This window comes from Passer domesticus, chromosome 5, assembly GCF_036417665.1.
Source record: "Passer domesticus isolate bPasDom1 chromosome 5, bPasDom1.hap1, whole genome shotgun sequence".
NCBI lineage: Eukaryota > Metazoa > Chordata > Aves > Passeriformes > Passeridae > Passer > Passer domesticus.
Genome location: NC_087478.1, coordinates 48,010,273 through 48,034,497, shown reverse-complemented (window position 1 = coordinate 48,034,497; position 24,225 = coordinate 48,010,273). Strand labels below are relative to the sequence as shown.

The following is a 24,225-nucleotide window of genomic DNA, read 5'->3' as shown; positions in this document are numbered from 1 at the left end:
GCTTTTGATGTTTTCCTGATCCTACAGGATGCTAGTACAAATTCTTACTTCCTGTCCATACTCCATATATAAAATAAAAGACCTGTGTGTCACCTTCAGGACTCTGCTCAGAAGTTGGTGAGCTGCAGAGGTGATGGCTGTAACATGGAATAATTGTTATTTCTTCATGTGCTGGCATTAAGCAGTCTCTGTTGGCTAAGAAGTCACCCTCAGTTGTAAATGACTGCTACAGAAGGCTGCCACAGAGGTAGTGTCCCATGGATTCAGAAATCTTAAAGTGTCTCCTTTTGGCAATAAATAAACTTGCAATGCAGCGTTCTTGTGTCAGTGGCTAAGGGAATTAGTGATGCATATATGCAAAAGAACATAAAAATTATTGAATTGGGCTCATAGTTTATTGCAGGATGTTTGGTCTCATGAAAGAACCCAGAAGCAAATGCAATCAAGTATTAAAAAAACCCAAACCAAACAACAAAAGGACAGTGTTCAGCAAAACCTCCTCTTGCAATACCTCTTGTAGTCTGTGGCTTAGGGTCTTGCTGCACCAGCTAAAAATTTTTGTTGGTGGATTTTCTTTTTCTCTTACGGAGTTTTCTAGTAAATTACTGAGCCCTTTAGAACTTCTACCTTTTTACCATCCCATGTGAGGGAGTTCACTCGAAGTAAGTATTGTGAGACATAATATTATATGATTTTTTAAATGTTAAAGCAAATAAAAAATCATGGGATAAATTAAGAGAGAAAATAGAAATTATTAAAAAAATACAATGGAGAAGGAAAAGAGTTTATTCATTCAATTTCCTACTGTAATCTCTGAGTTCTGGGTAGTTCCAGTGTATTTAATCTGTTGTTTGTGGATAAGCTTACTTTTCTTTGTTCTTGTAGCCTTTCCATTTTTTAAAATTTCCTAGTTCTGCTGACCTTTTCTTTCCTCCTTTGAGATGCACCGGTTGGTAGTTTTTTTTGTCTTCTTCCAGGAGTAATATATAAAAAGTGGAGTCAAATACTGCCAATTCCTCTAGTAGTGAGGGATCTCAGAAGATAAAGCATGTCAGTTTTTCAAAGGCTTATGTTTGAGTTCTTCCAGCACTCTGAATGAATAGTGACTTCCCCTTGCAGTGCTCTTGGTCTGACCTTTCTGGTCTTGTTTTATATGTAAGCTTCTTTTGATGCTTCTGTAGCTCACGTTCATTCTTCCTTATTTCTCTGACTTTGAGGCCAGGTAAGTGCCACAAGAATCCTTCTGGCTAAAGCTGTTTTGGCTGTTAGACATTGGACTGTCTGTCTAACAAAAATCTGAGGAGTTTCCCAATTACTTGACTCTGATACTGAAAAATTATGTTCCAGAACTCCCAGCTCTGAAAGTTCTTGAGTGGGTTTCAGAAACCAAGCATGGCAAAGAAGCACCATGGACAGGGACTGCCCAGCCTGGCCTCCTCCACTGTGGGTGCAGAACAAAAAGCTGGAAACATTTGCTATAGGCAGGAGGATCTTGGCATAGATATCATGCTTAGCATTTGATACCTCTGATTTTTGATTATGTGCTGAAGGCAGAATGTTTAAGTGAGGATTTGGGTAAGAGTTCACTTTTCTCCTCATTCCTTCTTTTCCCAGAATAGGAAATTGCTACGCTCTAAGTCTTTACAATCTTGTGCCTGGCACTAGAGTGTATGACATTACTGAATGTAACAGCTTCTTGGTTGTAAGATTTATTAAGTTGTATGTAACTCTTTGTAGCTTCAGGCCCTTAATGTTTGTAGAACATGTTCTTCACTCCTTGAGTCAACCATGACACATGTTGTTTTACCTATGTGCAACATAACAGGAGTTTGGAGTGCAGGCAGCCTTACACGCTGAACAGCCATTAACAATGAAGGGAAGGAGGTGCATCATTTAGAAGCTTTCTGTTTCCAGGCTTGGAACTGCTGCTGTGAAGGTGACAGCAGTTCTGTAGCTGAGGTGCAGAAGTAGAGAGACTTGAAATGGATGTTAAATGCTGGTGAGTTGAAGAGTTACATAATCTTCAGAGGGACAACTGTTAAAGGCCAACAACTCTTGGCTTTTAGAGAATTCTTAACTCAGTGTACTCAGTGTGAGCCCTTATTTTCCATATGCCTGGAATGTTAGAGATCTGGTCATGGCTCATGTCTTGCATTTTAAGTGTGAGAAATTCCTGCTGAATTTATGCTGGTGCATTTGATCTCTTAAATTGATTAATTTGATCCATTACCCCTGAAAAATGCCTTATCCTCTGGAGTAGAAGACATTCTAATCTTAAACACCAAAGTGTCCCTAATTGTATTGCATCCTTCAATAGGTTACTTTACAATTTGAAGAATGGAGTTTGGGGTGCAAATTTTTTTCAGTTGGAACTGCCCTGATACTGTCAAACAAATTTGAAAATGGATTACTTCGTAGTGTTGAATATTGGAAACACTGGGATTGGTTGACCTGGGTTAAATTGTAAATGTCACCTTGAAGGTGAATGACTTTATCTGTTCCCTGAACCATTTAGATTCTAGAATGTATTTATTTTTAGAATGAAGTCAAGGAAAAAATCCTGAAAGTAAGACTTCAGAGGTACAGTGAGATCACTGGAAGTCTTAACAATTTTTCAAACTAATAACCTTTAGATTGTCTTTAAGCTGTGTCTTTAAAGCTTATATTTGAACAAAAGCTATTTCCTGGTAAGAAAGAATTGCTCAGCTCGGGTATGTGTGATTGTTCCTTGCTGACTGTGGCTTTAATGAGTAAAATCAGTGACTACATTAAATACTCAGCAATGACACTTTAAAGTTAAAAAGAAAGCATATTCAAGTTAAGTGTGTTTTTTATTTTAATTAAGTAGTTTTGTCTTATCCTGAATAGCAGTTCTCGTTTGTGTAAAACATAATTTCAGCATATATGTACAGAATAGCACCATTAAAGGTCGTAGCCTAGAATTGTTGTTCATGTACACTGCAATCTCACATAACATTGTTAAAGGCAGAAAAATAATTGTTTTTAAAATACATCTTTGTTGTTTTTCTTTTAGGCAGTATTTTGCATTTCTGCAGAGCTTTGCACAGATCCTGTTCCCATGCAAACTGATGAGGGAGAAATACTGGAGGAAGGCAGTCCCAAGGTCAGTGAGGTAAATGCCACTGTGTTTTGGAGGAAGAAAAGCTTGTTTGGCTAAAGTGGGGGATGGTGGGGGGTACACAGAGTGAACACCGACTGGTGGTGGTATTTTTAATTAATGCCTTCATGTAGATGCTTATTATTTATTGTCGTGGAGATACTAAAAAAATTAAACTTTGAAAAACCTTTTGAAAGACAGGGGTTTTGCTCCCCACTAAGGACTGGAGCATGTGTTTTCAAGCACTTCCAGGAAGGAAGGAGAAAACTTGCAGGAAGATACTAACCCTGCTTGTATTTAATTTGTGATAACTGGAAGCATTTTCTTTGCTACCCACCCACTCTCTGAACTAACTTAAGGACTTAGACATGTGGGCCCTTAGGTGCAGGTGTTGGTGTCTGTGGATCACTGACTGACCTATATTGAAGGTGTGCTGCTTCTTGTTTCCTTGTACTTGTGCTGTGTTGTGAGACTGGGCTGTGTGTTGCTTTTGAAGGCACCACTGATTCTCAGCATACCTTGTTGGGACAGGAGCATGTAAAGTGTTCTGTTGAACACAATACTGTGTCCTGCTTTTTGTTTTCTTCCTGAAGATGCAAATGTTAAGGTGTGAATTACTTTGGTTCTCATACCATACTCTTCTGAAGGTTTATAAATACAGTTTGTAGTTCTGACTGCTCAATGAGTTAGTGTCAACATTGCAACTGATCTGTGTTTAAAACATGCTCCCTACATTTCACAAAAACCTGAATCATTGTTAGTTTGCTTGTAGCTTTGTGTAAGAGAGAGACTGAGAAAAAACTAGAAGACTCAAGTTAAAATCTGTTTCCTAGGTAGACCTTTGAAGAGATGCTTTCATTGTTTTAGGGTATAAGAAAAAACCATTTTTTTAACCGTAAGCACCAAGTTAGGAAGTAAGTAAGTAATTATTGGAGAAAGGACTTGACAATTGTGCTGCATGTACTTTAGGAGTTGTGTTAATTTTAAATAGCTTTGAAGGAAGCCAGTAGCTTTGGCTCTAGATTAGGAGCTGAAAAATGAGAACATATCAGTGGATGTACTTGCAGCAATCCAGGCTATTGAATGCATCTTTTGACAAGGATGTGATTACAGGTTTCAGTGGGGAATAGACATGAGAGAGGAGACATCATGGTGCAATTAATTACTGATTATAACACAGTTATTGGTGTCTTCTTTTCACCACACAGAGAGGATCTTTGTGCCCGTGTGTGAACACACATTTATGTGTATACAAACAGGTGCCTGTGTGTGTATTTATGGATACACAGCTTTCTTTTTTTTTGCCTGTGTGGCAGGAAGTAGATTGAAGTGACTGTCTTTTCATCTAATGAAGGGTATGCTTTTCTTTGGCATATTTAATTCTGGATGTAATGGTAAAGGTTGTATATCTCCTCCAAAAATTGAGTGAGCTTAAATTTAAAACAAAATTCTTTATACTGACTTTGAATACCTAAATGTGTATGAAGTATTGCTTTGAAACAATTAGAGAATGTGGGAGATCAGAAATTGTGCATCTGGTATTTAGTGTTATTAATAAAAGACTATAGAGGATCAGTGTATATTAAGCAAAAAAGTCATGATTACATCTAGTCCTTCTCCCCATTCTGTGATGTACAGGACAACTCACTGAAGTCTGTTTTTCAGTGTTTCTCCAATCTGTAAATGATTATCCTCTCTTTCCTTGTATCAGGAGAGTTTTGTATCTATAACAGTTGAAGGTTTGTCCTAGAAAATTGTTGTCAATATATATTTCACTATGTTATCTAGTATCATTGAAATCATTCCCTCAATTTACAAATGTTTGCATGATCCAGTGGCCCATTTTCATCAATACACATTTTCCTACAAAATACCTTATTTAGATATTCAGTAATGTAGTTCAGTTTTTTCCCTTTTGTCAGGTTATTTCCCCATCCCTCCCCACCCACTTCCAACTTTTTCAGGCAGAAGATATGAGGTATATTTGAATGAAGTATTCTGGAAGAGATGAGAGCAAAATCCTCTTCTGTGGAGATACCATGAGTATCAGGATATAAAGATTTGGATTTTTTTTTGTCATACCAGCCTGAAAATAACCTAAATTTTACATGAAGATTCTGTCATAGAGTGGAAAACAAATTATATGTCATGTTGTATGCTTGTGAACTGGTTTGGTTCTATAACTCAGATTAGTCTCCGATTTTCTGGCATCCTAGACTGTATAGTATTTTGAGACATCCTGGTCAAAACTTGAAAATAAAAGATTTCCTCTGGTTTTGAAGAAAAAATTATATTATGCCTATGTAGAGCCAAGCAAGTCACTTTAAAGCCTAAATATTTATGGCCTTCAAACTAATTAACACTATGTAATGTATGATCAGAAAAATTAAGCCCTGCAGTCAGACATCATGAATAATGATCTTCTTGCTTGACTCCTAACAACCTGGTGAGACAGTTGTAAAGTCAGCTCTTGAAATGAGGGGCAAACTCAGTGGCAACTCATTGGAGCTTAGGCTTGAGGATGGTTATTGATAGACTCAGTTCCCACTTTACTGTCTATTTCTACCACTGTTGTTAATGGAAATACTTTTATTTAATTAGTAATTTCATTTTTTAATATTGTGGTTGCTGAGTTGTGCTCATGTTCTCAATTTTGCATACACATTCTTTAAAATGGCCTCAACATGGTAAGGACAGCTGGCACCTGTCAATAGCATGCTCTTGATTCCAATAATTACCTGATGTTAGTGCTATACAGAGAGGAAGCAACCTGTGCAGAAGTCAGTTTTTTCAAATAAGCATATGGGTTTTAAAACTTAATTTAGCCTTGGCAGATGTGGAAGTCTTATTTTATAATAATCCAGTCTATTTTATCCAAATTACCTTGCTAGCGAGTATCATGCAGTGAAATATCTTTTCACTTTTTAGAATAGTTTGGGGTGGGCTGTCTGGTTTTTGGCTTTTCAGGGTCTCTTTTCTTCCTTTAAAAAAAGTGAAAAAAGAAAAGAATCATAGAATTGTTAAAGGCAGAAGAGACCTCCAAGATCATAGAGTCCAAGCTTTGAATACCACCATGAGGTGGCAGAGGCTCACCAGTGGGGTACAATCAAGGGAATTTTGTAGGACTGACCCCTTCAGAGCTGGGAATCCAAGCAAGACCCTCATGGTGTTCTTCCCAGTCCTGTTTGCTGGAGCTGCTGGTGGGAGGCAGGAAGCACTGGGTCATTCTGGAAGTGAATTTTCTGCTACCTCTCCATTGTAGCAAGAGGAAAAGAAAACCAGTGTTTCTGCTTGGAACCCTATACCCTTTACTGTTATTTGGAGTATGATTTTTATTTTTAGTTACATTTTGTGGTAGCTAATTAGCTACTAATAATTACTTGGCCTTTTCCATTAACCACCTTGGTACCTTAGCAATATCAACAAGCACTGAACTTCTTGTTTTTGACTGATTTCAACTGGTTGATCCATCATTTAAGGATTACTGCACAGGCAATACTTAAACTTGGTTTCTTAGTTGTTCCTTTGCTGTAAAATATTGCAGGAGGAAGCTAAAATTTTATGCCTGATTTGAAGTACTTTTAGTTTTTTTTTAATGTTGGCACGAGTTTTCAGCTTATGCAGAAAACTTCTTTATCAAAAAATCAAATTCAAATGCTCATGTGAAATGTAGATTTTCCCACTTTCCTTCTAGTTGTTCCTTCATGTCTCAAAGTAAAAGCCTATGAATTCAGAGGGAGTGAGGGACTTTGACTAAAGTAATTTATAGAAAGGTATTGTTAAATCGTGGTTTTGCTTCAGTGTTGTAGAAGGGAAAGGAGGAAAAATATGTAGTTCTGCCATTTTAATGTTTTGTATAATAAAAATCTAGGTACACAAAATTTTGATGAAAAATATGACTGCACAGGGTGTCTAATAACACTTAATTCCTAATAAGAACAGGAAAAGGGGAAAGATTGTGTTGTATGGTTTAGATCAATGTAATTTTATTCAAAGTTTTCATCAGTATTTATAGAAATAATTATTGAACTGAATTGGTAGACCAGCAATTATGCTACTTTTTCATACTTTGGCTCTTTCAAAAGCAGTGACACAGACACTGAGGCTTGTCTTGTTTTTCAGTCTCACTGCCCAGTGCCACTTACAAGCTGTCTTGAGGCCACCTGTTAATCCTTAATTTATTTCAAGTTGCTACACTGTTTATATCTGTCAATGTGAATCTTTCCTTACATTATTGAAAGCTGTCTGTTCTCAACCTGGTTAATTGCTTACTTTTCTTGCCTCTTGGTGTCTAATTGTGAACTGGCGCTTGCCTTCTCTTTAAACCACTCTTTAGAACTCCATTGGCATGGGCTGCGTTTTGTTGTGGTGTTTGGTTTTTTGTTGTTGGGTTTTTTTGGGTTTTTTAATCCTGAAGCATTCACACAGGTGATAAAAAGGGTAAAAAGTATGTGACTCAAGTATCTAAACACTTGGTCTTACTTCATACATGTTGAGAATAAAGGAACACAAGCCTGTGTTAAATTTGGTGGTTTTGTATTTATAAAGATAATCTTAAAATTCACAAGGCAGTGTTGTCAGGAGTTCTCTTTCCTAAAAGCAGGAATGTTCCACTAACTGCATTTATGGGTAAGGTATGCTTAGTTCCTGATGTGGATGTTGCATAATGATGACAACAGTGCAAAAGTTAGGCTGATGCTTTCATTTTGTGGGATTTAGAATTAGTATAATGAAAAAACACCTTAGTTAAGTAATTGAACTTACAGCATCCAAAACCTTGTTGCCTGTATCTCTGGGGCTTGCAATCCTATTCAGTGATACAGAACTGGGTTTCTATTCAGATAGCACTAAATAATTTAAAACATTCAGGCCTATACAATAATGAAATAAACAGTCTGCTTTGTGACTGTAATTACAAAAATATGTTTTCCAGTCTAGTACTGGCCTGGTACAGGGTGCTTTCAGATGATGGTTCCCTGCGCTATGAATCCCTGCACTCATGGAAAATTTTGGCTTGTTACAAGATTTTGGCTTGTGTACTTTCCTGTGAGTACCTGGCAGTTCTGAGTGGGTTACTCACATGGCTATTGCTTCTCCACTGGATCTGTGACAGTAGGCTTTGGGGTTTTTTTATTTAGTTATTTCATTTTTCATGTCTGCTGGTGAGTTACTTGTGGAGCTTCCAACATTTCTGTGCCCTGATGCACAGGGTATATTGCCATTATTTTTCTGGAACATGAGTTGTAGGAGCAGCTAGTCTTTGTAAAGCTGACTTACAGCTGTACAAGTTCCTGGAGTCTTTGCATGAAGTATCTTGTACAGTCTTTGAAAAGTAGAGAGGTATTTTGTCTAACAAGACAATTTATGCTTCTCCCAAAATGTAGCAGCTTAAAAACTAGGAGGGCAAAGAATTTTTCACAACAGAAGATGTCATCTCCATGCTCTGCTAGCTTCATTTAGTTAACCTGAAAAAGCTATACCTTTTGAGAATAATTTCAAACCCAAAATATTTGCATATCATATATTGAAATAAAAATCCATTAACTTCTCAATAAAAATTAATTTACTTAGAATTCCTTTTAATTATGTGTTATAAAAGCTTGTAAAAGTGTTATGGCATAACACTTTTTTTTTGTTTTAAGTATAAATGAACATAGGGAATCAGAAATCTTGGGTTAGTTTCTCTCTGAAACTTCAACACTGTGGCCAGAAAAAGAACCTAAAATACTTTCCTATAAAACACTACATGCTTGGACCTCTCTACATGGGGAGGAAAACCCAAGCAAACCTGCCTGTGAGTTTAGAACTTCCAATGTCAAAATTTCAAGGCATTGTAACAAAGAGCCAAAATTATGGTGTGGGGTCTAACCCTGCCTGGCAACTAAGCACCACACTGCTGCCCCTGCAGTGAGATGGAGGGGCAGAATTGCAAGGGTAAAAATCAGAAAATACGTGGATTGAGATAATGGCAGTGTAATAATTTGAGGGGAAAAACCCAAACCAGTAACTAAGAGGGGAGGAAAATAAACCTGTGAAAGAACAAATGATGCAAAAGGAAAAAATTGTTTGCTGCCAAACAGCTGATGCCCAGCCAGTCTCTGAGCAGTGTTAGCCCCAGCCAACATCCACACACACCTTCACTCACTCAGTTTTCATGCTGAGCATGGTGCCATGCAGTGTGGGGTATCCCTTTGGACAGTTGTGGTAAGTGGTCCTGGCTGTGTCCCCTCTGGCTTCTTGTGCACCCCTGGCCTGTTCACTGCTGGGGTGATGTGAGAAACAGGAGAGGCCTTGATGTTGTGTGAGCACTGCTCAGCAGGAACAAACATCCCTGTGTTATCAGCACTGCTTCCAGCACAAATCCAAACCAGAGTCCTCTACAGCTACTATCTAGAAATGTAGCTCAATCCCAGCCAAAACCAGTACAGTATGTTATCAGGGCTCACTATAAAAAAAACAGTTATAAATAAGGTAAAATAGTTGAGGACTTTGCAAAAAAGAACATGGAATTAGACATTGCTACTTGAACTTTTGTGAAGGAATGCTGCTGATAGCCTAGGTGCTTGGACATTTTAAAAGAAATTCAGGATCAAGTTCAGGATTCTGCCAGTTAGGTGTACTGGTTTCTACAGAGGCAAGATGGATTGCTCATTTGAAACCCACTAATCTGTAGTGAAGACTGCTAAAATATAGATGCTGAACTTGAAAGATGACTCTCTCTTTTCTAATCTCAAAATACCCTGAAGTGCTTTTGAATAACAAAAGAGAAGGTTAACACAATGATGTATTTTCTTTCTGTTGGAAAATGCCATCATGTGCCAGGATGACTTTGAGATCTGTAAGAGCTGTCACCATATGTTCTTTGATCCAGTCTTTTCATATGTACAGTTCGTGTGGAGGAAGTGTACTGGCGTGGCATGCTACTGCAGTGAACAGGTGTGTGTCTCATTTCTAAAGGAAAAAACCCTTCAGTCTTAAGAAAACATTCAGTTTAAAAACTCATCTTTTCCATTCTTTTAAAGGTTCTTTCTTTTTTTTGTAAATATTTTCTCATTAGTTTTTTCTCAACCAATGGCATCTTTTCTTCAGTTGATTACAGCAGTTTATAATACTTTGCAAAGCAGACAAAAACAGATATTTGCTTAAAGATTGAAAAAGTAGTTGTGCATTTGAGAACTTATGTGGTATAGTCCCACTATGATGTGAATGACAGTCAGGGAAAATTGATTTGTGCCTTTGCTTACAGAGCATCCCTTCTCATGCAGGTGTACTGTTGGCACACAATTTGAGGGCTTTCTGCCTTTTCAGAATATTGCCTTTTGATCTCTTTCCATTTGATATTGGCTTTAGAGAAGTGTTGGCAGTGGTTGTAGTCCATGTGAATTGTGACAGAGTTCTCTATAATTGGTAACTTTATATGAAGTCTTACAGAAATGGAACTATTGATTTTTGAGAGTGTTTTCAATTTTCCTGTCTTAAGACTTGCAGGGGATAGGTATTTGGGGAGAAATTTGAGCCAGGGGCATTGAAGCGTACTCTACTTTAACAAAACCTTAACTTTACTTTAGAAATAATTTGCAGAATGTTAGTTTGGCTGAATGATTGAAAGGTGCAAAATTCATTGGTCTTGTTGACTTCATGCATTTGCAAGACTGTATATTTGCATGACCCTAAAGGGACTATTTCCTTTTCATTTTGTGAACTAGATGGGTATGAATTTTTTTTCACTTCCTCAAAATGTATTTTTTTTTCATTCATTGGTTGTGGAAGAAGTACATGTGAGGTTTGATGGAATAGTGTGGGTTGTTATTCTTGTGATGGTAGTAGTAAAAAATTGTAGTGATAGTTTTCAGTATTTGAGTACATAAGAGGGTGATTGGATAACTGAGGACACTGAAATTCTGCAAAAACATATTATGTGCTATCAGTTCCCCTGAAGGGTTAAAGCAACATTGAAAACATGTCAGCATTTCCTGGCACTTGTTTGAAGTCACTGAAGCATTTGAGCAGTAGGGAAGAGGATGTATCATAAGAGGGGAGAGTGTAGTAGTTGTCTATAGACACAGTAGGTAAAATCAGGTTAAGAAATATTTAGAGATACTTTGAAATCGTGTTGGTTGGTTTCAACACATAGAATTTCCACATGAAATAGAGAAATTTCCACATTCCCAGAGAAGTAACATATCCCCATGGCATCTAAAGGTTTGTTGGGGATTTTTTGAGCGCAAGTTGTAAAAAAGCCCAGGCTGTGCTCCAGAGATGAGTGGCTATATTAATGGTTTGATGGTCTGTCAGATAGCTAATCTTGATAAATTTGGAAAAATTTTATAAGCAAGCAGCAGTGTCAGTGGCTCCCCTGTGACTAAAATGAGTTTGGATTTGCATTCTGATAACTGGAGAAACTGGAAAGCAGGTGTGGATAGCCTGTATTCCTTCTCATTTTTGACAGTGATCAAAAGTGGATGCCTAATACAGACCTAGGGTAGGGTTAATATATACATAGAACAGATTTGTTCTCAGCCTCCAGCTGTTGAGGAACTTTCTGGGCCACTGTTAGTTTCTATGTGTTTGGAATCCACGCAATAGATTTCTGTGAACAGAGAAAAAGTTCTTCTTTCTATTGCTTGTCTGTCTGGTCTTAAGGCAGAATAACTTCAGCACCAATTTGTGTGTGTCTGGCTTATGTCTCTTTCAGTCATTCCTAGCAAACAGCTGCAAACAGTATTTGTGGCAGTGAAGGTGATTAAATGTGTAGTGCAAAAGTGTAATTTAGTTTTCTGTAATTCTGATTATTATCTGCTTTTTTAAGCCTTTGAAAATTCTTTTAGCAATTCATGCCTGTTGTCCTTTCGTGGCAATGCATCATCTAGATTTCCAAATCCAAGTGGGAGAAAGTTAATATGTCTTCTGTCTTCTGTGTCAGGGTGGTTAACTGTATATCAGAATATCAGCCACTTACAGATGTCAGTTTAAACTGCTATAACTTGTTCATCTGTGTCTGCACCATAAATAGTAAATTGACTGTAAAATGAGTTGGCTAAATAGAGTCACTGGGTTGCACTGGGTGAGAGTGGCTTCTGAAAGTACTGGGGGGTTGAACTGTTCAAGGGCTTTTGGGTCAGATGTGTCCCCTAAATGGAAAGTGTAAGAGGTAGCTGAAGTTAGCAAGAGTTTGTGGCTTGTGAAATGCTTTTGCTCTTTAGCTGAAGAATAATATAAAAGGTTAATTAAATAAAATTGAAGAATTTTTTTGTTTTACTAAATTCATGTTTTCCTGGGCTCCATTCATGCTGTGTGTATGCAGAATACACTACAAAATGGATGGAGTGTATGGATGGAACACAATAAAAAATGGATCATCAAAAGTGGAACAGGAAAAGAAAAGCACTTTTGCTTAAATTCAACACACTTTATTAATTTTTTTGTGTCTGACATGGTTGAATTATTATTCAAAGCTGCCTTGGCAACTTCGGAGTTGAAGTTTTCAGATGGTATTTTTGGATATCCTGTCATACCATGACTTGAGTGACTTCAACATCTTCGGTGGTTGACATAAGGTAGAACTGTATCTTGCTGCAAACAACTAGGTGGTTTAAATTGCTTTCAGAGCAAGACATGTATTAATTATTACATATATATATATGCACACACATGTCATATTTTACCATTGTATTTTAAATACTTAGCAACTTAGTGATGCATTAAAAAAAATAATAAATTTTTTATTAAGTAAACTTTTTTATTTGTGCAATATGAAATGTGGCTGGGATCCCAACCTTTTCCAAAGTGTGACTGTTGTTTTTATGGTATTTATAAAACTGCTTAAGCTTAGCAGGGATCTCATGCTAAGCTGCTAGGTATTTCACAGAATATTCGTTAACAAACATCTTAAATATTACATAGAAAGTGAGCCATAGGTTATTTCTGTAATTGTTTAGTGACTATTTGGTGACAGCTGACACTAAAAGCAAAACTTCTGCTCTTTAACCACTGCTGCAGCTTTTGTGCTTGTTTAGCTGTAGCGTAAATGACATATTCTGAGTTCCATAAGTTAATGATGAATTGAGTTCCCACTGACAGCCTGTCCTGCTGTTCTATACAGATGATGCATGTTTTAATGATTGTTTCTGTTAACATGTTGGCATTTCTTCTAGTTAATGTCACGTTTCAGTGAGCCAAGTGTTAAAGTACCATTAAGCTGCATATAACAAACACCAGTAGCAGATTAGTAACTTTGCAATGTAATTACTGTGGTCTAAGTGTGTTAGCATTCAGAATGATTAGCAGGGAATACTGAATGTGAAGTGTGATTTAGCAGAGGGATTATGCTAGTAAGTTTTCACTTCTCCTGCAACTAACAGAAAACCAGTCAGGACCATGTAATGGTAATAATGTTGAAATGCTCCAGCTGAAAAGCTTCAAGAAAACACTGATTAGGCTAGGAGATGGTTCACGTATTTCGGTGGTGATTTTTATATATCAAGAGTATGCTTTGGCAAAATTGAGGAGGGAAAAAAAGGTAGAAGTAGGTTCAAGTGAAAATTTAGTTACATCACAATGGTGCACAATACAACAAAGTCCTGAAAGAGACCAAAAATTCAGCCACTGTTTGATGCACACCTTGTCTTTAAGACTTCCCTCTGTATGATTCAGAAAAATACTTGGTGCTTTCTCATTTTAGGAGCTGTTTTTTCTTTTTTTTTAAAGTTTAAATCACGAATTCTAAGGTTTTTTTTTAATGCTCTCATTTGTGTACTGAATTTAAGATTTAATATAAGAAGTAAATTTTGAGAATAATTTTGCTAAACAATTTGCGCTATGCTATGTGTATTTTGAAATGCAAGCTCAACACTAATCTATTCCTAAAAAATTATGAAAGTGTTAGCAGCTAAATTGCATTTTTATTAAAAGTAGTTAAATTAAAATTTTAATTAATCTGTTCCTAGTGAGTAAAATTTTCCCCAATGCAGTTTGTCCAAAGTGCTTATAATGAAGCCAGACAGGGAGGTGACTCAGCTTTCCTTTCACTTGTAGTAGTGATTACATTTCTGTCAGACCTCAAATAGTCTGAGATTTCTTTTTTTATAGCACAGCTTCCACCACTGTTAGCAGTAGTGACTAGTGACTAATTGCTTGGATTTCGAGGACTGGCTTGTGCAACTCTCCTTGAAACAACTATTAGTGAGACAAAATAAGTGCTGATGGGCTGCTTGCAGCAGTGCTGCTGCTGACTGGGAGGGACGTTGGTGTTAAAGCAGAAGTTGTTGTCAGTCTCAGGCTGGGCCTGGGGCAGGCTGTGTGGAAATCACTTCACTTAAAGCTCGGGAAGTAGATGGCCAGAACCTGCAGAAAGCAGCATTTGACCTTGGCTGGTGCCCACCAGAGTGGCTGGTCAGGAGCCAGATAAAGCCTTGGTGTTGTGTCTGCTTGAGATGCTAGTCGGTGAAAAATCTGGAGTCTTCATCTCCTGGCTGGCTCAAGTCCTTTTGGATTTGTGGTGTTGTTGTTGTTGTTTGTAGTTTTATGTTTGTTTGGGGTTGGGGGGTTTGGGGTTATGTTTGGGGGTTTTTTGCTTGTTTTGGGGGGGTGCTTGTTTTAGTTTTTAAATAGGAAATAAACCATCTTTGAAAAGGAACTATGGAATGAGTAGGAAAAGGTGGTGATAGCAGCTCTCTGATGAAGTTGCATTAGTACATTTCTTTGTACTGGTGAAGACAAGACTGTTTAAAATTAATAGCTTTTCATAATCAGTAAAGGATTTCTCACAAATGTCTATCTTTTTTCCCCTGAGGAAATGCTTGGTTTCTCTTAAGCTCAGTTCATCTTTGGTGGGCTAGGATAGCTAGTGCAAGAGTTGAATCTTGTTAGGAAAATGTGCTTTCTGACATGGGGATTCAGGAAAGATGAGGCTTTTGCCCTTGAAACTTTCTGACCCTTCAGAGTGTTGCTGACTTTATCTAGGAGATAAGGTTTACTCATTAATCAAATCCATTAGGGTCTCATTGAAGATATTTTTAGAAAGAGTAGTATGAAACTGTAGTAACAGGTGTTGCACTTCTGGACAGAAAAGTATAATTGTTTATTACATTGAAGCTCATGATAAATTTCATTTTCTAAAAGTTAAATATTGAGTGTCTAATACTGAATAGATTTAAATTAGATGGATTGTCTTTTATTATTTAGAACACTCAATATATTAATTTGTGTTAAAATTTGGATATTCACAAGTGCCTAAATTTTAGAGAAAAAGACTTTGAAATAATAAAATACAGAGTTCAACAACTGGCAGATCCTTTAAAAAATATATAGAAGTTTTCTATTGAATTCCTCCCCTGCTGTTTCAGGGTCTATTTCTGGTTCCTGCTTCCAGCTGCCAGAATCTTGAAGCTTTCTCCATTACTTGCCAGGAGAAACAGGTGTGGAGTGTGTTTCCTTTGATCCCTGCTCTTGGAATCAATGGCTCCCTCTGCAGTCTTCTTAAGAGAAGCTAAAGTGTTTCAGATCCTCTGCCATTCCACCTTTTCTCCTTTCCTTGGGAGCAGTACAAGATCCAGGATCTCTGTGTTAGCTCCACCTTCCATTCTTTTTCTACACATTGAGGACAACTGCATTTCCTGTGTACACTGTGAGTCAAGAGACACTTGAGGCTTAGGAAGCATTTTCCAAATGCTGCAGTGAGCCAGATCTGGTGAGGCTGCTGGATGCTGTGGAGGGCTGGAACTTAACAAGAGCTCTGGGCTCCAGTTTTCTTTAAAAAAAGACTCAAGGAGTGCTGAACAGGATAGGGTGATGACAGAATGAAGGGAAACTGAGAGACTTGTGGGGAAAAAATGTGCATAGGAATTGTATAAGAACTGTGGGTGGAGGAGAAAAAGAAGAGTATTCCCAGCTAACTGTGGCTCTTATGTGCTGTTCCTCTCTTCAGTTCATCCTCAGGTAGTCACTTAATCAAAAACTTGAAATACCACATTCTCGTTCTTTTCGCATTGTGACATCATTACTGTCATTCGGAAAATAAGACCTAAGCACTTTAATTTGAAATATTTTTTAATCTTTAATTAATAGGTAGCTGGGCCTAAGAACAAACTTTATGCATATGTAAGCAACGCTTTTTGAATTTTATTGTCATTTTACTTGCTCATAAATTGTTTTCGGAAGGCTCTTTGTCTGATACAGCTCTTTGAATTAAGATGAACTACCCAATAAAGTGACTTTTAAGTGTTGCAGAAAGATGTAAATAGATACTACTTCATGAGCTTATTCTAGAAATTTTAGACCATTAAATAAGCTGTGTGTCACTTCCTAGCAAAAATTTTAAGACCTGCAAAATTCCAAGTGAAAAATAGAGATCACTGATCAGCAAATTGTTTAATATATGCAGGCAAACGAAGGAAAGTTAGAATCAAGGTTCTGCAGATAGAGGAAGGCAGAAATTGCTGCTCTGGATCAGGCGTGTTGAATGATCTTATATATAATTTCTCTTTTCACTTTGTAAAACTTATGTCATTGCTAGAAACAGAAAAGCTTATACTGCTATTGTTTCTAATCCTCTAATACACAGATAAATCTTTGTACCTATAGGTACATAAACCATAAAACCTGCAAAGACTTGTGAAATTCAGTGTTGCAATTTGTTTGTTCAAGAACTAATTTTTTGTCTGCTTAGTAGTACATTTTCTCTGTGTATCCTCTTACAGGTGCTCTTTTGAGAGTGGGCTGGGTTTTATTTATATTGTAATAGCAAAGGAGTGATGTTTCTTACAATACTGTCATGCTGCTTTTTTGTGTATGCCTCAGTGCTGTGTTGTCTTGTATTGAGGGAGATTTGCAGATCAAATGTTGGATTTTATTTATATGAAATCTCCCCTTTTCCTACACTGTTCTCTACTCTGAGCTCTCATGTTTTTGAAGCATTGTGAAGGGAGTTTGAGTCTTCATTGTCTCTACTCATTCTCTCTTTTAGAATAGAACTATTCTAAAAGAGAGGATACTGTAGATCTGCTACAAACTTTTCAGTATTTCTTTCTTCAGCATAATTTATGTTTTCTTGGTGGTTGTTTTATTTTGGGTTTTGGTGATTTGGGGTTTTTTTTTTTGATTATGCAGCTTTTAAAGATATTTTTCTTAGACTTTTCCAGATTGAAGTGCAGGTTCTTGCTGGGTTGGGAATTCAGTAGGGATTTTTGTCATGGATGTTATCTCTCAATATGAAACTGAATCTGTTCTTGTGTTCATAGGATTGCTGAGAAATTCAGGCTCAAAGGGACCTTCCAAGGTCTTTAGTCTGACCTCCTGCTCAAAGCAGGGTCACCTGTAAGGTCAGAACATGTTGTGAGGGATTTTTACCTAGTCAGTCCATTAAAAATTTGAAGCAAGGAGACTGCAATACTACTCTAGGCTATCTGTTCCAGTCCTTGGCTGTCCTTATGGTGAAAATAAGTGTCCATTCTGCTTTTCTCTAGTTTGAGCGTGGTCTCACTGCTTCTTGTCCTCTCACAGGTACCCCTGTGGTGAGCCTGACTGCTTGCTGACCTTGTAGGTACAGACACTTGCTGTTAAGGTCTGCCCAAAGCCATCTCTTCTCCAGGCTGAATCAGCCCAGCTCTCTCTGCCTTTACTCACAGGACAAGTGCTCTGGCTCCTTGAGCACCTTGGGGCTCCTGTGTCCGTGTTCTGGGTGTAATTCTTGTATTGTGGGGGCCCAAAAGGAAGTACATTAAACCATGTCTGGAATAAAAAGCGCTGAGTAGAGGTGGCAATCAGTTCCCTCATCTCTGGCAAGGCTCTTCTTAATAAAGCCTGGGATGCTGGTGACCTTTCCTGACAAGGCACAGTGCTGGCACACGACCAGCTTGCTTTATGCCAAGACCTTTTCCATGGAACTGCTCCCCAGGCACTCATCAGCCTGTATTGTTGCCAGGGCCTCTCAGGTGCAAGTGTTTTGTGTTTGTCCTGTCTGAATTCCTACAAATCCTGTAGGGACCATTCTTCCAGGCTGTGTAGGTCCATCTGAATGGCAGCTCTGTCTTTAGACTTGTGGATTGATCCTCTTCACCCCAGTTAAACTTGATCTTAAATTTCTGACTAGAATATACCTTACTGGCCCTGCAAGGCATTGGTAAAGATATTTAATGGACTTGTCCTAGACTTTTGCAGCGCTTCACTTGATACCATCCTCCAGGCTGCATACAGCACTTTGTCCTCTGAGTCTGACCAGCCAAGTGTTTCCTACAAGTCTAGTTGTTTATCCATACTCAAAAGAGATATTTTCTAGTTAAGCAATAGTCGATTCCTTGACCTTCCCATGACTTTTTTTAGTGTGTTGATGCATTTTATTATTTTCTTTATTTATCAATGAAACCCTACCAATTAATCTTTGTTTTGTATATTGTATAGTTTGTGTTCCTGAGTACTTCCTCACTCAGTGATTAATTTTTTTTGTGAACTTCTTGTGAGTGCCTGTGCTGTTGTACTGTATCTTCTACAGTTTTTAAACTATGCATGTTTCAGTAATTTCAGGTACTTCTGTCTACTGTCTGAAGTACAGCAGAGTGATTTAAGGTTTCATAAAGCAGATGGGATTGTCTAGTTGCTTTAAAAGAGGTCCAGGCACAATCTTGTTCTTAGCTCAGGTCCTTTGTCATTATTTGGCCACTTCTCTTAATGAAACTTTGATAGATAAGCATGCTGGAACTGGGATGTCACTAGTGTTCTTCATATAAAATTCATAATAAAGCAACAGTTCTAGCAGCAGTACTTCAGTGATTGTCTTTGTTGGTGGTGGTCTGCAAGATGTTCCAGTTCTCAGATTTCCTGACTATCATCTAATAAAGTAATTTCCCATTCTTATGTTTTTGGTGGATTTAAAATCATTGCCTTTTACACTTCCTTTTTTTTAATGATTCCTCCTTTTCTACAGCTTCATTATACTGAATTTCTGTTTTATATGTTTATCTTGTTAGTTGTTAGTTTAGCACTAAATGTGCTGTATGTAGTGCCTCTTTACTCCCAAAGGCTGCATTTCATCTTCCCAGTACTGGCCACAAACTGTTCCCTTGCTTACCATTTCTGTGAATTGTACTTGTCTCATACCAGCAACAGGCTAAAATACCTCCTGTGTAAGAGTAATTCTTAAACATTTACTCTCAGTTACAGAACCATGCTGTTTTGCAATGTGGCCACAAATCTGTAACTATTTTACCCATTGACACGCTTGGTATTACAGCATTTTCAACAAGAGAATTAAGTGGAATGGATGTCTGTCTCTTTAGCTAGACAGGTGTGAGTCCAGCTGTTAGAGCTCTTGTGAGTCAGGTATGGACTGAAGTACAAACAGATTTGTGTATCTGATATGGTGGGAATACATGGATGAAAGTCCAAGTTATTTAATAACTGTAAATAGAAATTTTCTTGTTTTCAGACCTTGCTTTTACATGAAAATACTGTTTGGACTGGGAGACATGGGGGTACATGTGAAAATATGAATTTTCACATATTTGATCGACTGTCTGTCTTATGGATGTCATTGGCACCTTACAGTTCCCCACTTTGTCCTTTTGTTCACGGTTTTGCTTAGGGCTGTGCCTGGGCAGTCAAATAACATAATTTCTTGTGTCCTTGTTAGGTGTCCATTTGCAGATTTCGGGGTTTTGAAAGTGTTTTTGACCTCACAGAAGTATTAGTGTACAAATGAGTAAAGTTGACTCTTTTGGGGGGAGGGCGGGGACACAAGGGAAGTGGCTGATGGATTTTGGTTTGATTTGGGGTTTTTTTTCCCCTTCAAAGACTGACTGAGATGTGTTATCTTAACTGACTGAATAGTGCTTCCCTCCTCCTTCCAGTTCAATGTAGTGGCATGGATTTGTGTGTGATTATGATGCAGTTCTTTTTTGTGTGCCTTATTGATTATTACAGTGGGACCTGTTTGCTGGCTTCACATGAAGTAGAGCATTGCTAACTGTGTCTGGATGTTTATATAAAATACTAATTGCATGTGTTGGCTTTTTATATAAAAAGAGAAGAATGTTTTTGCTACCTGTGCAAGAACTTCTGGCTACATTAAGTGATTAAATGAAGACTGCATAATTAATGAATAAGCAAATATAATGTAATTCTTCTTTCTCTCCAAAGAAATAACTGAAAATCTATGCTAAAATTGATATTTTAAAAGCAAACAATTAAACATAAGACTTCCTTACTGCCCTTGGAATCTTCTAACAAGAGAGCCAAAGGAAATGCCTACCTTATGTTGTCATTGGAACAGCATCTATTTGAGGTTTCCTTAGGCCTCTTTTTTACCCTGTTAACTAAGCTGCATGTGCAGTTAAAGTCTTTTTTCAAAGAAAAGTTATTTTTCACAAGAAGTACTCTGCTTTTGCAGCAATTTATTTCTGTGTTTAATAAGTTTCTTCTAAAATTCTAAATTTTTCCAGAGATGTTGATTAACCTTTTTCTTAATTCCTACATTATGCGTAGGGAAGAAATGATAGAAATAATACTTAGAATGACAAGGGAAGCCCTTAACAGAGCAGAACTTAAAACCTATGTACCTTGACTGATAGTATTCTGCTATAGACATTAAACCATTCTTTTTCCCTTGCAAGATTTTTCTGAAATTTGTGCTATGAAATGATACCATAGCAATGGGGTTGGAGATGTACATATGTTGCTAAGAAACTACATGATCTGTTCTGGACCAGCCACTGTGGTAAAGTGGCTGTTTTGAGTTGTTGCATATGAAAAGGGCCACTTTAGGTGATGTGCGTTTTGCTCCACCGATTTCTGACCTGCAATGCTTGCCTTTGCAGATGGAACATGAGGATTTTGTAATGGAGGGGCATGGCAAGACTCCACCTCCTGGTGAAGAAAACAAACAGTGAGTCACACGTTTATTTAAAAAGGGCCTTACCGTAGTAAATGGTGTGAAGCACTCTCATTTAAGCGTGCTGGGAGCATTGGCTGGTTGCTTGGTGCTCACCCTTTTGGTTCCTCAAATATCCCTATATATGTATAAAAATAGTGAATGGTGGCTGAAAAAAAAAAAGAGGCAGGATGTTGATTTGCTTGTAAAAGCATAGAAATATGCATTGCAATTTCAACACATGAATCAGAAATTGTTGTAAAAGGGATAATTATTCTGGAAGCTTGGCACTGACGTAGTGAGTTTGTACGTGAAGTTTTCATACAGCTGCTCTTCACTGAAATGTGAGATATGAAAGAACCAGGGCCTTCCTTTTGGTGTGCATATGGCAGATTGGTCCTCTTTGAGCCTTATTTCTTTAGAATGCATTTTAATAAAGGATCAAAAATTACAAACAAAATGCTCTTTTGAGGATGAACAGTGTAAGATGCTGGTACACAGAGCTTTAGGGAAAGCAGCTTGATAGAGAAGAAAATCACTGATTCTGTTAGGAAAAGGCTTTTTCAGATGATTTCAAACTGAAATCCAGTACTGGTTGGACTTTTTCCCTGGGTTTTTGTTGGGATAGGAAGAGCAGAGCCTTGTCCTAGAAGTACTTCAGTGATGGCTGTATTCTGTATTCTCGTCATTAGTTAATGCAGTGGTAATTCAGTTGTGATACTGTAATTCATTTTTTTCTTTTCCTGTCATTTGGAGCAAGGATCAAGGTGGTCTTTGGAAAATTTAGATCACAGAACTCTTTTTTTTTTTTTTTCCTAAGCCTAATTGGATGTCTCCTCCTGAGAATTTCTTGTTGGTCTTCACTACACTTGTTGCAGAAAGGCTGGGATGTGACTTGGGGTGAAGGTGTACTTTGCCTCCTAGATAAGCTGGCAACTGTGAGTGCACTGCATGTGTGACAGTGAGAAACCATTTCTGAGGTAGGCAAGTTGAGGTCAGCAGAGTTCTAGTGCTGAACATGCACATTCTTTCTATCGTGGACATGAGCCAAACTTCTCAAAGTAATTGTTATTATTTCTATCTATTCAGACTGAGCAACTTACTGTGGTACCAAGAGATAGAAAAGTTGTTGAGGTAGAAACTTTCAGAAAGTTCCAGAAGAAAAATCTGAGCAGAAATAAAAAGTAGGAGTTAGATTTCTGCTCCTCTGAATTGTTTATTTATATATCTAGTAGTTTAATGAAATACATTATTACAGTGAGTAATATGAGGGATGTTGCTTTGGATTTGCCATAGCCTTGTGTTTGTTAGGTGTCTTATTTTAAGTGCAGGTAGGAACTAGAATTGCTTTAGAGTTGATCTGATTTTAACTGGAGCTTTTTGAGTGACTTGAAACATTATCTCTCTTCTTGAAATCTCTGGTTATTAAAGCATATGAGATTAGTGATAGGCAATATTTTTAATTTTTAACTAATAAATTTGTGCTGAGGTGGTATCTGAATCCTTATCATACAGATTCTGCTGTAGGAGTATCATTCTTAATGTTTTGATTGAAGTCTAAAGGTGTGATTTTTAGTAATGCAACAAAGAGTTGAAATTAGTTGTTTTATGCAACTAATACCAGCATAATGCCAGCAAAATTCAATTGTGGGTATTTCTCTTAAATTTAAATCCATTACTTGAATCTTTCTCTACTCGCAGTATCAAATTTTCAGCTTAAATAACAAAATTGTCTGCCTTGACAGAGTTTACCTCTTGTTGTAAAAATGAAGAAAAACAAATCTGAAATTATTTCTTCGTATTATTACTTACTTGCAGTGGGGATTAGCTGGATGTCAACATACTGAACTGGGTTTTTGAAAGAGCACAGAGAGGAACTCTGGAGCATCTGACAGAGGAGAAGCAGGGAAAGCTGTAGCTGTTTAGCCTTGAGATAAGAACACTTGGGGAGGGTATTACTATCAACTTGTACAGGTATCTGATGAGGAGACTAAGGAAGATGGAACCAAATTTTTCACAGTGGTGCCTGGTGGACAGGCAAGAAACCATTGGCATAAACTGAAATACAGGAAAACTCAAACACAAGGAAAAAAAAAATTCTTTTTTTTACTGTTAAACATGGTCAGAGCTTTTAGAAGAGGTTGCCCAGAAAAGTTGTGCCTTCATAGCCCTTTAAGTGACTCAAAACCCAGCTGAGCACAACTCCAATTCTGCTTTAGCTTGCTCTAGTGGAGCTTTGCTCCATGCTTTGAGCAAAGGCATGGGTTTGGTCTCAGAGATCCCATCCATCTGCAGTGATTCTGTGATTTGGTGTACCCATGTCTGCTGTTGTTCTCCTAGTTGATTTGAAATAAAATTGGAGCTTGTTAGTGAAAGGTAGATTCTAAGTTTGAATGTAGAGTCAGATGTTCTCTTACAGAAATAGCTGATCCACTGGAGATGCTTCCTTCTCTTTCCAGCTGTCCTTAGACTCAGTAGAATTTACTGCCTCTACAGCTATGCAGATGGAATGTTTTTTCTTTGGCTGCTTCTAATTTACTTTTCAGGAAAGTTGGCCATTGTAATTTGATTGCCTTTCGTTAGGCAGCCTGATCTGGGTTGCTCTGCACGGAGATTATTGAGGAAGTGTTCAGAAGATAGAGTTTCAGCAAGGGAGTGAACTTGCACTAGAGTTCCAGAGCAGCCTGCCAGTGTTGATCTCCTAGGAAAGCCCTGCAAATTTCTTACTATTTATCTGCATTTCAGTGGCTCAAAGCTTTAATGGACAATGAAAGAACAGAAATAAAAAGATGCTTCTGAGAGACTTCCAATGGATGCAATAGTTCTTACCTAGCCCCGGTTTCATGTGACATTTCCTTTGCTAAAGTATAGCTTCAAAACTGAACGCAAAGAGCCAGCATCCATGGATGATTTCTGGCACTTTATGAAACAGATTACTTCCTCAGTTTGTCTCAGGGATAAAAACCTGTCATTTTTGCCTTCTAGTATTATACAAACACACACACAAAAGATGCAAACAAACCCAGCAATAACAAACAATCCTGCTGCAATGTTGTACTGGACAGTTATTTTGCACAGATTTACCATACTAAAGTTACAGCATTTTAAGATTTTTAATTGAACTGTAAGTGATACCTGAGAAGTGCTGTCTTCTGATACCTGTCACCTTTATGGGTAGGAATTACCTGGATAAACTGTATACAAGGTCTTCAATGTTACGGTGTGATGTAAATCTTCAACTGATCAT

At 37.6% G+C, this 24,225-nt stretch overlaps 1 protein-coding gene and 1 long non-coding RNA gene across 26 annotated transcripts in view; one reads left to right on the top strand and one right to left on the bottom strand.

Annotated features, from left to right (window-relative positions):
• TNRC6B (trinucleotide repeat containing adaptor 6B) overlaps positions 1 to 24,225 on the top strand; it is a 133,675-nt gene that overhangs the window by 15,096 nt on the left and 94,354 nt on the right. For 8 of the 25 annotated variants that reach the window (XM_064420133.1, XM_064420154.1, XM_064420152.1 and 5 more), the window contains exon 3: positions 3,035 to 3,133. In XM_064420133.1, the coding sequence (XP_064276203.1) occupies positions 3,035 to 3,133 (99 nt within the window). Of the gene's footprint in view, positions 1 to 1,894; positions 2,000 to 3,032; positions 3,134 to 16,499; positions 16,569 to 20,925; positions 20,994 to 24,225 lie in introns of those variants that run through there. The other 17 variants (XM_064420143.1, XM_064420142.1, XM_064420140.1 and 14 more) reach the window with 11 other exon arrangements.
• The window catches only part of LOC135300577 (uncharacterized), a 42,011-nt gene that overhangs the window by 5,824 nt on the left and 11,962 nt on the right, over positions 1 to 24,225 (bottom strand). The window contains exon 2 of the long non-coding RNA XR_010362394.1: positions 21,027 to 21,147. This is a non-coding gene — a long non-coding RNA (uncharacterized LOC135300577). The remainder of the gene's footprint in view (positions 1 to 21,026; positions 21,148 to 24,225) is intronic.